At 33.5% G+C, this 15,900-nt stretch overlaps 1 protein-coding gene and 1 long non-coding RNA gene across 5 annotated transcripts in view; one reads left to right on the forward strand and one right to left on the reverse strand.

Moving 5' to 3' along the window:
* Positions 1-15,900, reverse strand: part of Il7 (interleukin 7) — a 28,521-nt gene that overhangs the window by 1,194 nt on the left and 11,427 nt on the right. The window contains exons 3-4 of the mRNA XM_090338980.1: positions 3,590-3,670; positions 2,430-2,564 (exon numbers count right to left, since the gene is read on the reverse strand). Coding sequence (XP_090195106.1) covers positions 2,430-2,564; positions 3,590-3,670 — 216 coding nt within the window. The remainder of the gene's footprint in view (positions 1-2,429; positions 2,565-3,589; positions 3,671-15,900) is intronic.
* The window catches only part of LOC150058911 (uncharacterized), a 69,631-nt gene continuing 56,521 nt past the window's right edge, over positions 2,791-15,900 (forward strand). For all 4 annotated transcript variants that reach the window (XR_016536660.1, XR_016536663.1, XR_016536661.1 and 1 more), the window contains exon 1: positions 2,791-2,912. This is a non-coding gene — a long non-coding RNA (uncharacterized LOC150058911). The remainder of the gene's footprint in view (positions 2,913-15,900) is intronic.

Raw genomic sequence — 15,900 nt, forward strand, 5'->3', positions numbered from 1 at the left:
TTTTAATATTAAGCTGTCATTTTCACATTGCTGCTACTACAGTGGACATAATACTGTTTAAACATGTATATGTAGATTGTTTTAGAATATTCAGTTGGACATTTTAATATGGAAAAATATCTTTTTAGTAGAAGCAATAATTAACATCAAACGTATTATTTTGGGGAAAAAATAGCTGATTGCACCTGTGTCCTAGAATCCACCCCAAACTCTGGCATATGTCTACCTCATAAACTAGTGCATCTAAGACTCTGACAAGCACATTTTAAAGAACTAAACTGAAGAAAGTTAGCAAGTGAACAAAGCAATCATGGCACAGACACACAAAGGAGTAGCCCTATAAAGACTACTGTATTTCTTTGAGAGTGTAAGATGGTTTCCCATTTAGATAACAAGCACTGAGTATTTTCTAAGTCAGGTATTCCAGGTAGTACTCTACATATTTTGTTGCATAAAACATATTGTTAGGGGCTGGGAGTTTAGCCTAGTGGTAGAGTGCTTGCCTAACATGCACAAAGACCAGGGTTTGATTCTTCGGTACCACATACATAGAAAAACCAGAAATGGTGCTGTGGCTCAAGTGGTAAAGCTGAAGCCTTGAGAAAGCCCAAGGACAGCACCTAAACCCTGAGTTCAAACCCTGGCAAAAATAAAAACAAACATATTGTTAGAGATAATTAATTGACAGAAAATGTAAAAATATAAGGCTATGTGGATGTGTGTAGGTTATATGCAGATAGTGTATCATTTATATAATAGGCTTGAAAATTCACAAAGTTAGGTATTTGGAGGAAATCCTTTACTCAATCCATCATGTATTACAAAAGAAAATGATACAGAGATGTGAAAAATAAAGCCTTGATTTTTAGCTCTGTAGTTTTGGAAACATTTCATTATCTCTTCTTTCTAAACTGTCCAAATTTTCTTAGTCAAAATCATTCAATGTATTTCTATTGCCTCTAGCTGATATGTCTATTACACTTATTTCAAATTTTCTACTTCAGGTAGATTTCCTAAGATCTCCTAACCTGAATGATACATAAACTCGCTCTGCTTTTCTAAGAAGAGTAGGGAATTTCTAGTAACGAAAATGAAAAAGAACCCATCTTTTTCATGAAGCAGGATGCTTATCTTTCCAAGACCCACTCTAGTTAATTCTTACATCTTTTTAATGTTCAATTAGATTCAGTTTAATAGTCTACCATTTAAATTTATATTTTCCACATTGCTGGAAAATATCTATACTAATACATAATAAATAGGGCACAAAATGTTAAGTGTGGCAAATAAGAACAAGGGAAACTGGTTTCCATCAAAGGTATAAAACAGAAATAAAGCTGTTCAAGTACATGTCTATTTTCATCACTGTTAAGAGCTCTAAGATATTCTTAACATCCTGCTTTCCTGTGGGAAAATACTGATACTCAAAACAATTTTATATATACGTACATATATATACATATATATATATATATAGTGTGTGTGTGTGTGTGTGTGTGTGTGTGTGTGTTTGTGTATGTGTGTACTGGTCCTAGGTCTTGAACTCAGGGGCTGGGCGCTGTCTTTGAGCATCTTTTGCTCAAGACTAGTACTCTCCCACTTGAGCCACACATCCATTCCTGCTTTTTCTGAGTAGTTTATTGACCATAAAAGTGTCAGGATTTTCTGCCCAGGCTGGCCTTGAGCTGTAATTCCGTGTATGTTTTTTTTTTGTTTTTTGGGGGGTTTTTGGTTGTTGTTCTTTTTCTTTTTTAATGCTAAGTAAGCCATAAAGAATCAGGATTTTCTTTTTTACTTTGTGTGACATTTTGTAAAGCCCCAAAAGTGGAAAATAGCAATAGTGGTAATCATATTAAGCATATAAATAATTTATTATTACATGATAATAAGTGACATTAAATCTTTTCAGCATCCTACAATATGGATGCTCTGTTTTTATTCATTTTAAAGATAAGGAACTCCTTATATCTTGCAAATTCTATTGCCTTTAGTGTATTACTTTTAATAGAAAGTAATTAAAATTTAACCCTATAAATATCAAAACTATCATAGCAACTCTGATTTCTCCTTGAGAACAACATGAACAAATACGTTCCAAATGGAGCCTCTCGTGTGGAATAAATCCATCTCAACTATAATGACCATAATCACGTAGACCTCTATGACAGTGGCCATCCTCATCACAGGATGATCGGAAACACGTGGAACAAGGGGGTTTTCCTTTTTTTTCTTTTTTCTTTTTTTGCCAGTCCTGGGCCTTGAACTCAGAGCCTGACCACTGTCCTTGGGCTTTCTCAAGGCTAGATGTCTACCACTTGAGCCACAGCACTACTTCTGGCTTTTTTTCTATGTATGTGGTACCAAGGAATCCAACCAAGGTCTTCCACTAGGCCAAACACAGGGTGGTTTATATTTTGCTTACAGCTTACCTTACGGCTGGTGCAGTTCACCAGGGCTAATGTACCATTTGAAACTTTTGATATATGAAATCTGAAATTTTCACTGATGTTCATTTTCTGAAATTGCTTCAACTTCCAAGCAGCACGATTTAGAAAAGCAGCTTTCTAATGAAAGGAAGAAAAATGACTATGATCCAAATGAAATGTGAAGAAATTAGAGCTTTCTTAGGCCCCTTAACTATAGTGCTAAGCAACACCCCACACCTCCAACTTCAGCTTTCTATTCCAGTTAATCACATGACTAACAAGTAACAGAATTGAAACTGTTTAGCTCCTAAGCGACAGGTTGGACAACATAAAGTGCCCAGTTCTTGGTTTAATAATTGCCTGACTCTGAAAGTCTCTATCACGTAGGGTAGGTGTGATCTTATTTAAGGGTGACCATATTACATGGGTTATTCACTTTTAAACAGGACAGCTGAAGAACTCTTCTTCAAGCAAAAAGGAGTGAAGGTATGTAAGCTTTGGTTCTTAATGATTTTGTTTTTTAATATTTTGAGTTATGGAAGAATAGCTGGTAATAAAAATAGTTTTTTTTAAAAGAAGTTTCCTTCTAAACAATACTTAAAGTAAGCAATTAAGAGTAAAGGATTTATTTTGAAATGCAATGAAACTAACGCAGCAATTGCATCTGTAAAATAAGAGAGCATCAAACAGCAAATCTGTTTCTGTAGGAAGAAATGACACAAATTGAGGTTTTATACATTAGCTAAATACAAGGGGTATTGTTAAACTTAAGCAAATAATGAAAGAAGTTAAAAAACTCCTATAACTTAATTTTACCCATGACTTATGTTTATATATATGCTAGCAAACAACAAGTCTTTTCCTGAATAAGAAGTTTAGTGGAAAAAAAGTGTTATTTTAAATTCAGTACTTCTAGTATTTCAAGGGTGAGAAGGATGTTGAAATACAAGAAATAATGTTATAAGGATACAGCTATCTGTAAAATTCAAAAAGAACATAGTGTCATTTAATGGGTTAATGAGAAATATATGATTACAATCAAAAAGTGTTATTAATAAAAAATTTAATAGAGTTGCCAGAAAAAGAAACTTAAAAAAATAGGCTTAAATGAAAAGCAAACTCCAAACAAATAAACTCCAAAAAAGTAAACTCCAAACCTTTACCTTTGTATCATCACATGAATGCTTTTTAAAAAAGTTTGATTCATTATTCAGACAATCACTATCATTTCCTATTATTTTGACCTGTAATAAATAATATAAAATAATTTCGTTAAAATGAGGTCTCTTCTAATGTAATTTAAAACAATCTCATAATATCTATGTGTGCTTATTAAGGAAAATAACTTGGCTTATTATTTTTTTATTTATTTTATTTTTTCTTTTTCATATAATTTTTATTGTAATTAATAGAAAGGTTACATTATATTCACCAGATAGAAAGTACATTACTTCACAGACATTGATACTCTTTCTCATGTCTTGGTCTCCATTTCTCTCACCCCACCCCCACCCCTCATCTTGTTTTCCCCCTTCCCTATCCAATTTCAAATAACCAAATATGCATATATACAATATAACAGATAACAAGGTGAAATACTGTAACAATATGTGATGGGCTACACATTTAAAAAGGGAAAGTCAAACAAATAAGCATGCCAATAGTTTTCCATCTGAAGAATAGCTATTATATATAAAACTATATATAATTATATAACTATATAGCTATATATAATATATATATATACAATTCCCACACATAAAGCACCTTTCAGACTCCATAATTTAATAGAACTTCCTAACAACCTGGCATATATAAGAAAATGAAAGTACTGATTTTAGAGGTAATATAATACTATTATACTATTATTAGTATAATATATATAATGCTATTATACTATATTATATATAATACTATTATAATAATATAATAGTATAAAATACTATAAAATTTATATTAAAAAAGTAGAGATGATTTTAAAGATTATTCCATCAAATGTCCTGCCACCCAACAAACAGAAAGGAATTTACATTAGAGTGAAGGAAAAATACCTCTAGGTAGTGAGAGTTAATAAAGAAATTAATTCTACAGAATTTTGGACAATTGGATTTTTCTGGTGTGCTTGAGTTAGAAACTTGTTATATATATGTGTATATATATATGTATATATACATATATATAACAGAAACTGGTATGAGCTCATTTCTATATTATTTCTATGAATGTAGTACAATAAAGTCAGAGCTACCTGAATCAAGAATTTCATAGACAGTCTAGTAAGGATTCAAATTCTTTATCTTATTTTATTTATTTTTCTGTCCGTCCTAGCTTGATCTCAGGGCCTGAGCTCTGTCCTTGGGCTTTCTTAAGCCTAGAGTTCTACCACTTGACTCACAGACCACTTCTAGCTTTTCTCTATGTATGTGGTACCGAGGAATCAAACCCGGGTCTTCGTGCATGCTAGGCAAGCACTCTATCACTAGACCAAATTCGCAGTCCCTGGATTCAAATTATTATATAAAAAGATTGTACTAGCTCTGTCTAGCAAACTAGGAGTTCCATGTGATTACTGTTTCTAGGGGAACTTAAGGCAATCTAAGTCTATCAGACATGGGGAAGCATTTTTGCCAAGGGCCCTTTATGCATTTATAACCTCATTTGTGGACCATTCAAACTTATTGTTTCAGGCATATGGCCATAACCGGCCAACAATATGAATATGAGAAGCAGATGTATCTGCACCAAATGGTTTCTTAGCTCTTCCATGCCTCAAGGGTCAGATATTCCCATCACTGCCTGTCAATAAAGGATGGAAGTAAAGTAAAGATAGGGTTGCTCCTAATTTTTATATGCCTCTCAGATAAGTTTGTAGGTTCTTACACCTATAAAAGCATAAATTGCCTCTGGGTTTATCCTGGCTCTAAAATACACAACTGTCTTATCTGCCACTAGAGCTGTCTGAATACATACTTGTTTCACTTAATAGTTCAACATTTTTTAAGTGCAAGTGTACAAAGACTTCTGCAAAACTGTTCTTGGAAACAAACAAAAAAACAGAGGTCTAGTTTCTGTGCCATTTGATAGAAGAGACAGTCACTCTTCCACATAATACACATATAACACTGTTATCTTTGGAAAAGTATGTTTTTGGAAAGAGAAGTTAAATTTGTGTCAAACACCTAAGTCATACTGTAATGATACCAAGTGCAAAAGATGCATTTTCTATAACTATCTTCAGGTTGCCATTATAAACATTCCTGAGATCATAGGAAAAAGCTACTATGGTCTATTCATTTTTCAATTGACTCCTCTTTAGTCAGAAAAGAAGACAGTTAAATACAAATTTTCATTTGGTAAAGCATGTAGCATTTGATTTTCTGCAGTGTCATCCTTCCACAAAAGTAGGGAGACTAATGTATAACTAATCTGCATCTTTTCCAATTTACCAAAATATTGTCTGAGAATATGTCATGGAATTACTGCCAATTTTTAAAAATAGTTTGTTATACTTGAATATTTTAAAGTACTTGAATATTTGGTTAGGTTCCCGATATTAAGTTCATTTTTGTCAGATCTATAGAAAGGACATGGTGTACCAATTGTGTGGATTACCTAATGTTTGATGCAGATTGTAGAATTTTTACTATGCCCTTAAAAAGGTTTACCTCTGTAAAGGCCACAATTGCTATTAACTAGTTGACCTCAATACAATTTTTGAATACATTTAACATATGCAAATATAGGTACCAATTAAATAGCCTTCTAAAATTTCATTCATTCCAGCTCTAACCAAAGAGCCATTAGAAGTAAAATTTCATGGAATGAAAAAGAATCTTAAATACTTATTTCCTGATTTAACTAAAAGTTGAATTCAAAGTTAAAATAATACTATTTAAGTTATCTTATGTGAAGATAAATTCCAATCTATTGTGAATAGTAAAATCATAATTCATGGTAAGTTGTTCCTAAATTAATGTACCAATTTGAAGAATTCGGTCTTTCATTGTAGTACAGTTTTTTCTATCTATAAAATTTTATTATATATTTTATTTCTTTTTCATTTTCTTTTATTTTTTGCCAGTCCTGGGGCTTGAACTCAGGACCTGAGCACTGTTCTTTGGCTTTTCTCAAGGCTAGAGTTCTATCACTTGAGCCACAATACCAGTTCTGGCCTTTTTCTGTGTATAGGGACCAGGAGTTTGGCCTAGTGGTAGAGTGCTTGCCTTGCATGCACAAACACTGGGGTTTGATTCCTCTGTACCACATACATCTTTTGGCTTGAACTCTGGGCCTGGGTGCTGTCCCTGAGCTTTTGTGCTCAAGACTTGTGTCCTACCACTAAAGCCACAGCTCCACTTTTGGCTTTTTATTTTTATTTATTTGGGATTTTTTGGTGAGTACTGGGAAATAAGGGTCTCTTAGGCTTTATTATCCAAGCTGGCTTCAAAACAAACTCCTCAGTCTCAAGTAGTCTTCAATCCTAGTCCTCAATTCTAGTCTTTGAGTAACTGTGATTAAAGGCATAAACAACCAGCATTCGACTTCTGATATATATTTTCTCACTTTTTTTCCTTAAAGTAACTACACATCTAGGACTCTCCTAGCAGAGGATGGCAATAGCTCAAAACCTATGTACATAAGGTCATATAGGATGAGACTAAATGAAATGAACTCTAGGATATGGAAACAAGAGCTTTACCTTGTGTGATTGTTGTTCTTAATGTACTATGTTATTTCTCTTGTCTTTTTTTGCCTTTATGTTTAATCACATATTGTTATTGTATCTGACTGTGTTACCTGGTATATTATATAAACATTTATTTGTTTATTTGAAATAGGAGAGGGAATAGGGGAAAACAAGATGATTGGAGGGATTTGGGGAAGGTAAATGGGGACAAAAACATGAGAAAGGGGTATCAAACTGTGAAAAGTAATGCACCTACTCTCTGAGGAATGTAACCATAACCCCTCTATATATTAGCCCAACAATAATAAAAAAAATCTAAATAATTCATGATCATTTTTTTCCATTTACTCTTCTTTGTTAGCTGATTTTTATCTTTTTTTCCTTAAAAATATTATGAAGAAAATGACATTTTCTGTTGTTTTCATGCATAATTATTTTTTATCTATATTCTTCACTGTTTCTTTGCTTACTTATAAATTTGAGTATCATTTATTTATTTTGGTGCTATCAAATACATAGCCTTGCCTTTCAGATTTTTGGAGGGTTGGCTAGGTTAAAGAAGATTAGATTGTTCTTCAGCTAGTATCTCCAATGTCCTGGGTAATAAACTTGATTGATCAAAACAATAGAAATTTAATATATCACATGTCCTGAGGCCAGAAGTCTAAAACCAAGGAGGCTGTGGGAAGTCCTGTGGTGGGGGAGGGGAATCTGTTGTTTATCTCTTCCTTCTAATGGGTAATACCATATTTTGGTGTTCTTTGACTTTTGGCCACCTGGCCAGTTTCTACCTCCAGGAAGGCCATATTCCATCTGATCTCCTTGTCTCTCCCTTTTATAAGGGTACTTGTAATACCATTTAAGGCTCACCTGGATAGTGCAAGACATTCTCCCCATATGGAAACTCTCTGATTTAATCCCATAGGAGGACTTCTAAATTTCTAAGGGTTAGAAATCAAATTTTCTGTGGCCATTACTCATCCTACAACAAAGAAATGTATCTCTATACTGATTGATGACGGATTTGATAAAAGACTACTTTTGGCAGTGGCTCTTATTGGATTCTACCTTATCATAGGCTTGTAATGTACCTGAAAAACCAAGTTTGTCCCCTTGTATTCTTGTATTCATTATTAGTCATTATTTACTATATAATAATTGCATTATCATAATACATATTTATATAATATAATTTCAATGTAATTATTCACAATTCATGGTTGTATTTATTTTATATCTATTATTACCATATAGTCTGCCACTAAAGATATACAAAAGCATTTATTACTATACAGTTTCTTGGATTTAAAAATCATGTAATCCTAGCTACTCAGAAGGCTGAGATCTGAGGATCATGGCTCAAAGCCAGCCCACCAGGCGCAGAAGTCACTTGAGACTCTTATCTCCAATTAACCACCATAAAACCAAAAGTGGTATGGTGGCTCAACATGGTAGAGCCCTAGGCTTAATTGGAAGAGCTCAGGGATAGCACCCAGGCCCAGAGTTCAAGGCCCATGACCAACCAAACCCCCTCCCCACATAAAAAAGAACTTTTTCTATAATAGTACAGATATTGGTCTTGTTTATACTCACTACAGCCTGGCTAGAATAGAGGATCCACTCCCAATATGCTTCTTTCAAAGGTCAGGAGATGCCATTATTTTACTAGAAAAGCCCATTTTAGGCATCAATACAAGCATTTTTTTCAGACCCCCATCTCAAAAAGAAGCAGGACTAAGTGACACATGTCTGATCTAGTGAGGCAGGAGAATCATGGTTTAAAGCCTACCAAGACTATGCCTGAAAAAAATGAAGTATAAAGGCTGAAATTTCTCTACCCACTGGTATAACACCTGCCTCGCAGGCATAATGCCCTGAGGTCCAAACCCAGTTCTGTCAAACTTGTTTGTAAGATACAGAAACTAAAAGTGAAATAGCACAAAGCAATATACTAAGCATGCAGAAATTCAAAGAGAAATTAGCTATACACCCCAATCTCTGACAAAGTGGACTTCATGATAAAATTAGTTTGGAAGAGATCAGAAAGATAAATTGATGATGGTAAAGGAAAAAAATCTATCAAAAAGATTAGATTAGGTATAGTGGATCATTTGTATAATTCCAACACTCAGGAAGTAAAAAAAAAAGCAATAAAGAAAGGGGGCATGGTTCTAATGATAAAGCATTTACCTAGCAAGCATGAAGCTCTGAGTTAAAACTCTATTATCCACAAAATAAATATTATCACCAAATATCATTGATAAATATGAATAGGCTGAGCATTGTTGCACCATTTCACCAGACAAATGGACAATAATGAATGAGATATTTCCAGGTACAATAATTGTCAGTAGCTTCTATATCCCACTCTCATCAAAAGATCACCCAGCCAAGAAATTCAGCCAGACATCCCTGAGAAAACCGGTAACATAGATCAAATAAACTTAACAGATAGATCTATAGAATATTCCATTCAATAGTTGTTTAATATACTGAGAATTCCCACTTACACACAGAGCTTCCCTTAAATACATTATATTTTAGACTACATATAAAATTACCGAAACAAAATTGAAATAGAATAAGATTAGAAACAAATAGAGAAATTAGATAAACTTTATGAACATGAACACTGGATAACACACTTTTAAAATAATCATTAGGTCATTAGAGATAGCAGAGAAAAAATTAAGACTTCATAAAATCAAATGAAAATGGAGACTAATATACAAGACCTATGGGACAAAACAAAAACAGTTCTAAGAAGACATGCAGATGCATGTGCCTACGTTAAAAATTCAGAAAAATCATAAATAACCTAATGATGGATGTCAAGCTATTAAAATGTAATAAAAGTCCAAACAAAATCAGAAGGAAAAAGTCAAGATCAGTGAAAAATTAATGATTTGGAGACTAATGAAATGATACAAAGGATCAATAAAATAATTGGTAATCAAACTGACCAGTAACCAGAAGAGTGTTAGATAAGACCCCAACTAATAAAACTGAGGTGAAAGTGAGGAATAACAATACAAATGAAATTTTGGAGGAAAATTAAGGCATATTTTGAAAAAAATATATTCCAATAAGTCAAAAAGTCTAGGGGAAAATTTCTAGACATAAATTACCTACAAATACTATCAGAGGGTACAGAAGTTTAAACATATCTACAACAGGGAACGACTTTGAAGAAGTATATTAAAGAAGTAATAGTCTTTCAACAAAAGCCTGACTAAACAGATTCACTTATGATTTCTACAAGGCTTGTAAAAAATAATACCAAAATAATCCTCAGACTTTTCTATAAAATAGGGAAGAAATATTGTTGAGTTCATTCTGTAAAAATAAGTATTATCCAGATACCAAAACTTGATAAGAACTCAATAAAAATAATACATTATAGACCAATATCAATGAAGATAACCATAAAACACTGTAATAAATGCTTACAAACTGAACACAACACATTAGAAAAAGCATATGTTGTGATAAGTCAGTTTCATTTAGTGATAGATGGTTCAAAGTACCCAGAATGAAAAACATAATGGAACACAAAGTTAAGACATAGAATACAGGATAAAACTCACATGATCTTCTTAAGAAATCTTAGAAAAATTCATTGCCAAGTAACTAGAAATAAAGAAAAGATATCTCAAGAAAATAATATATAGGACAAATCTATAGTTACATGTAAAAAATCATTCCCTTTAAAATCAAGAGTAATCCAGATTGTGTGCTCTCACTACTTAATACAATAAGATTACTCATTCACCCAGTCTTGGACAAAGGTGTATATATATTTATTATATATATATGTATAATTTAGGTTCCTTTTTCTGGGAATGAATTGTTTTCTGTGCATGAGATGCCTTTCCATCTTTACCAAAGTACCTTTAAAAATACATACACAATGTGGTATTTTATGTTAGCTAAGGTATAGTTCTACAAGCTTAGGGTTAAAGAATCATATGGTCATGTGATTCAACAATTGGCAGATTTCCCTAGATAGCATTGTTCAAATAGAATATAGTCACATAAACAATTACTGAAAATTTGGTGTCATACTCACCTGCCATGCCAGAAATCAAGAAACTATGTATGTACTACTCCTGATTTATTTTTATTATTGTATACATATTATGAAAATACCATTCAAATATTATTATATTTGTGAATGAAATGTATCTTGATCAATGTCTCCCTTTTAAACATTCTCACCCATCCTTCCTCTAATAACCCCTTTCTTCACTCTTTTAATTTTGTAGGATATGCAATGGATTTTTTACTGCATTCTCTCTTATTTTTCTGCTCCTTTCTACTTGATCCCACACTAACCCTTTTGAGTACCATTTCCTGGTGTTTTATATTGATGAACTTTGATTTTTGTCTTTCTAAGGAATTGCACAATTTGAGTTCTACCTTAAATATTCATATTTAAGTTAATATATTCATATACATTTGAATATCACTAATATATTCACTTATAAATTTACAAACTGCATCTAGCGTCCATTTATAAGAAAACATGCATCCTTTTCTCTCTGGGCCTGACTTAATTCATTTAACATAATTTGTTCCAGGTCTTTCCATTTCTTTACAACTGGTACAATATCATTTTGATGGATGAATAAAATTCTATTGTGTCTATATACTTTCTTGACCCATTCACCCATTAAGGAGCATCTGTGCTGATTCATTACCTTGGCTATGGTGAATAATGCTGTAGTGATCCAGCAATTTCACACCTGAGCATTTATCCAAATTATTATAATTTCTTAATTATCTTATTCTATTACAATTCTTTATTCAAAAATTTAACTTTCAAAATTGGGAATTTCACAGAACACTCTATGATAAACTGGTCTTTTCGTATATAGCTTAACAGTTTGCACATAACCATTTGCAAGTATTTCATAAATGCATGCACAATGCATTATAATTGTAGGATTCAAGGCTTTCATCCTTCTGATTAAGTAGATCTCCCTTCATTTTGCCTCCTTAAATATATATTGATGGGACTGGAAATGTGTTTTTTTTTCATATATTTTTATTGTAATTAGTAGAAGGGTTATATGATATTTGCCAGATAGAAGGTGCATTAATTCACATAGATTGATACCCTTTCACATGTTTTGGTCCCCATTTCCCTCCTCCCACTCTTACCCCTCATCTTGTTTTCCCCCCTTCCCTAACCAATTTCAAATAACCAAATACAAATATATCTGATATATCAGGTAACAAAGTGAGATACTGTTATAATATGAGATAACCAAGGGACAGCAAAAGAGATGAGAGATAACATAGTACATTAAGGACAACAATCATTCATTATATGGCTTTTGTTTCTATATCCTAGAGATCCTTTCATTTAGCGTCCTACTATAGGTCCTTATGTATCAAGGTTTTGCTCTATTGTAAATCTCTGCTAGGAGAGCCCAAGGTTTCTACTGATTATGACAAATGAGGGAAACCATTGAGCCTATGTTCCTTTGAGTCTGGCTTACTTCACTTAACAAATGAGGCGATGTCCTTCCTTCTGACAGCAGCATAGAATTCCATTGTGTACAAATACCACATCTTGTTGAGGGAATGTGGTTTTGTGGTAGAGTTCTTCCCTAGCATGCATGTAGCCCTGACTTCGATTCTTCAGTACTGCATAAACAGAAACAGCTGGAAGGGGCACTGTGGTTCAAGTGGTAGAGTGCTAACCTTGAGCAAAAGAACCTCCATGACAGTGCCCAGGCACTGACTTCAAGTCCCAGGGCTGGCAAAAAAAATTCTAATGATGTTTCACTGTCATCATAAAATTACTCTTCTCCTCTTGTCACTGGAGCTCATAAAATGGAGCATATTCACCCTTTAATTGGCAGATTACAATTAGGACATAATAATGCAAAATTAAATGAGCCATTATATACAAGCAGGTGAGATTTTATCTACAGACCTGAGAAAACTGATTGCAAAGCTCAGCTCCTGTACTGTGATCATTTCAAGAGATTTTAATTATTCATAAGTCTAAAGTGCCAATGGCTATATACTATTTTAAAGAGGCAGTCTAATCAGCAGTTAACAAATGTGCCAAGTGTGAATTTGAAATCATCCAGTGCTTACATGTTTTCCTTTAAAACTACTTTACAGCTGCCCTGAAGTATCATATAGTATGAGAAGGTAGTTCATTGCTCAGAAAACTTGATGCTAAACATTTCCTCATCCAGGAACAGCAAGCAAGGCATAGCTTCAAAAGTTTTATCAGTTGCAAACAATCCAACATTTGTGAAAACTCATTGTTATAACTAACATAGGCAAAACTACAAGTCATATGGTGATTTTACAGTGTCACTATAAGATAATAGTAAAAGCCATGAGGGAAATAGAATAGAATAAGGATCAAGGAAAAGACAGATCATTCCAGTTCTAGAGAGGAGGGAGCATTTTATGCTTATCAGTTAACTTTCATTTCTGCATTTTCTCTAGCTTGCTTGGATTTTTCTAGTCTTCCTTGTCTTCTTTTTGTTCCTCTTCTTTCCTTTCCCTTCCCTCCTGTCTTCCCTCCCTCCCACCCTCTTTCCCTTCCTCCCTCCTTTCTTTCCTTCCTCCCTCCCTCTCTTCCTTTCTTTCTTTCTTCCTTCCTTCCTTCCTTCCTTCCTTCCTTCCTTCCTTCCTTCCTTCCTTCCTTCCTTCCTTCCTTCCTCCTGCCCATCCATCCTTTTTTCTTTACTTCCTCCCACTCTTCCTTCCTTCCTGTCCACTTTTGTTTCTTCTCCCTCTCCCTCCTTATTTCACACACACAAAAAATGTGCAGTTGTGTTCTACCCACTCCATTATACTTGAAAAATAGGTTGGATAGGTATAAATTGTGAGTTGCATTGTATAATCTTGAGTCACATTGTATATCCTTCACAATTTGATGGCATTCCATCATCTTTTCCATTTAGACATGAAAAATTTGAAGCATAATTTGCCCTCAGATGACTTGCCAATTCTCTCAGAAATATTCTCCCTTTATTTTGAAATTCAGTGAATGTTCCAAGATATAATGTATTAATAATCATTCTATATCACTTTGTGGAGGCCATATTCCATTTTTTATCATTTCTTTCCCTTCTTTTAGTGGACATGCTTTATCACAGGGCATTTTAGCTTGCCATTTGATGGGTCATTCACAAATTGATTCATTACTATTTTTATTAGTACTATCTCCATTATTATTTTGTTTCTTATTATTATGAATATACTAAAATTATTTTACTTTATATTCTTCATATGATTATTCACTTATTTGTTAAGAATAAATGAGGAAGGAATATTGTTTTTATTTCAGCATGTTTACTGGGTCTAATAAAAAGTTTTAATCTCATTCTAGTTCTTTATCATTTCATCTTTTGTTGAATCCAACAAAGATATGAATGTGAATTATTATTCCCTTTTTAGAAATCTGTTCCATTTCAGGATGGATTCTTCTATATCTTAAGTTTCTTTCATTTTTTTTATTCATTAGCTTTCTTGAAGAGATTATAGTTTCTTCCTATTTGTCTCCATATCTCATAATGCCATCAGAATCTCCTCTAAACACTTATTTTAAATTTTATGCATAGCATTATATACACACACATATACGATGATTACCTCCCACACTAATTTTTTGTACTGGATGCCCTTAACATCTACTCTCTGTTTTTCAACTATACTTTTCTCACTGTACAAAAGACTTTTGGATCCTGAAAATAAATGTATGTGAGAAATATTTCTGGGAATATATTCCCTCCCTACAATTTTGTGGGGAAGAAATTTGGGAAGGGGAAACCTGGGAGAGAATGAGGGAGCAGGCAACACTGTTCAAAATGAAATGCACTCATTACCTCATTCATGTAACTGTAACCCCACTGCACATCACATTTACAATTAAAAACCAACAACAACAACAACAACAACAACAACAAAACTCAGGGACAGTGCCCAGGACCTATTTCAAGCCCCAGGTCCCACAAACATATGTCAACACACACATACACACACACACACACACACACACACACACACACACACACAGAGAGAGAGAGAGAGAGAGAGAGGGAGAGAGGGAGAGAGAGAGGGAGAGGGAGAGGAAGAGGGAGAGGGAGACGGAGAGAGGGAGAGAGGGAGAGAGGGAGAGAGAAGGTTGGAATTCTTCCTTGGTACCATTTCTCACTGCAGAGTTTGTAAAGACAACTATGCCCTTATGCTCACTCCGGTAAAGGTGGTGGTGGGGAACTTCTAATAAATACTTGTAAATAAAGAACAAAATGGCATGATTGGCCATTAACAGTTCTTCAGATATTTTTGATGTAAATCCTCTATCAGATACCTTTTACAGATATTTTATCCCAGTCTATAGCTTGTCTTTTCATTCCATTAACAGTGTGTTAGAGGTTCAATTTATTAAAGACTGAATTATCAGTTTTCTTTTTAAAGTGGTCTATATATTCTTTGGCTCATTACAAAGTCACCATAAAATCCAAGGGAAATTAGAATTTTTCCTACTATATTTCCTTCTATTTTTATAGTTTTCTTTATTTATTTTATCCATTTTAGATCAACTTGTATGAGAAAATAGAAGATGTGTTTTGTTTAGTTTCATTCTGTTTCTTTGGGATTAATTGAGCATCTTTTGGGAAAGTTTTACTTTCTTCACTATCATCTTTGGTCCATTCTCAAAAGTCAGTTAAGCATATTCGTTTATGTGTCTCTGGGAGCTATTTAGCTCTGTTGATCTGGCTACTCTTTCATCAGTATCTCACTGATATCTTT

Source organism: Megascapheus bottae, chromosome 9, assembly GCF_031878675.1.
Source record: "Megascapheus bottae isolate mThoBot1 chromosome 9, mThoBot2.hap1, whole genome shotgun sequence".
In the NCBI taxonomy this organism is placed as follows: domain Eukaryota; kingdom Metazoa; phylum Chordata; class Mammalia; order Rodentia; family Geomyidae; genus Megascapheus; species Megascapheus bottae.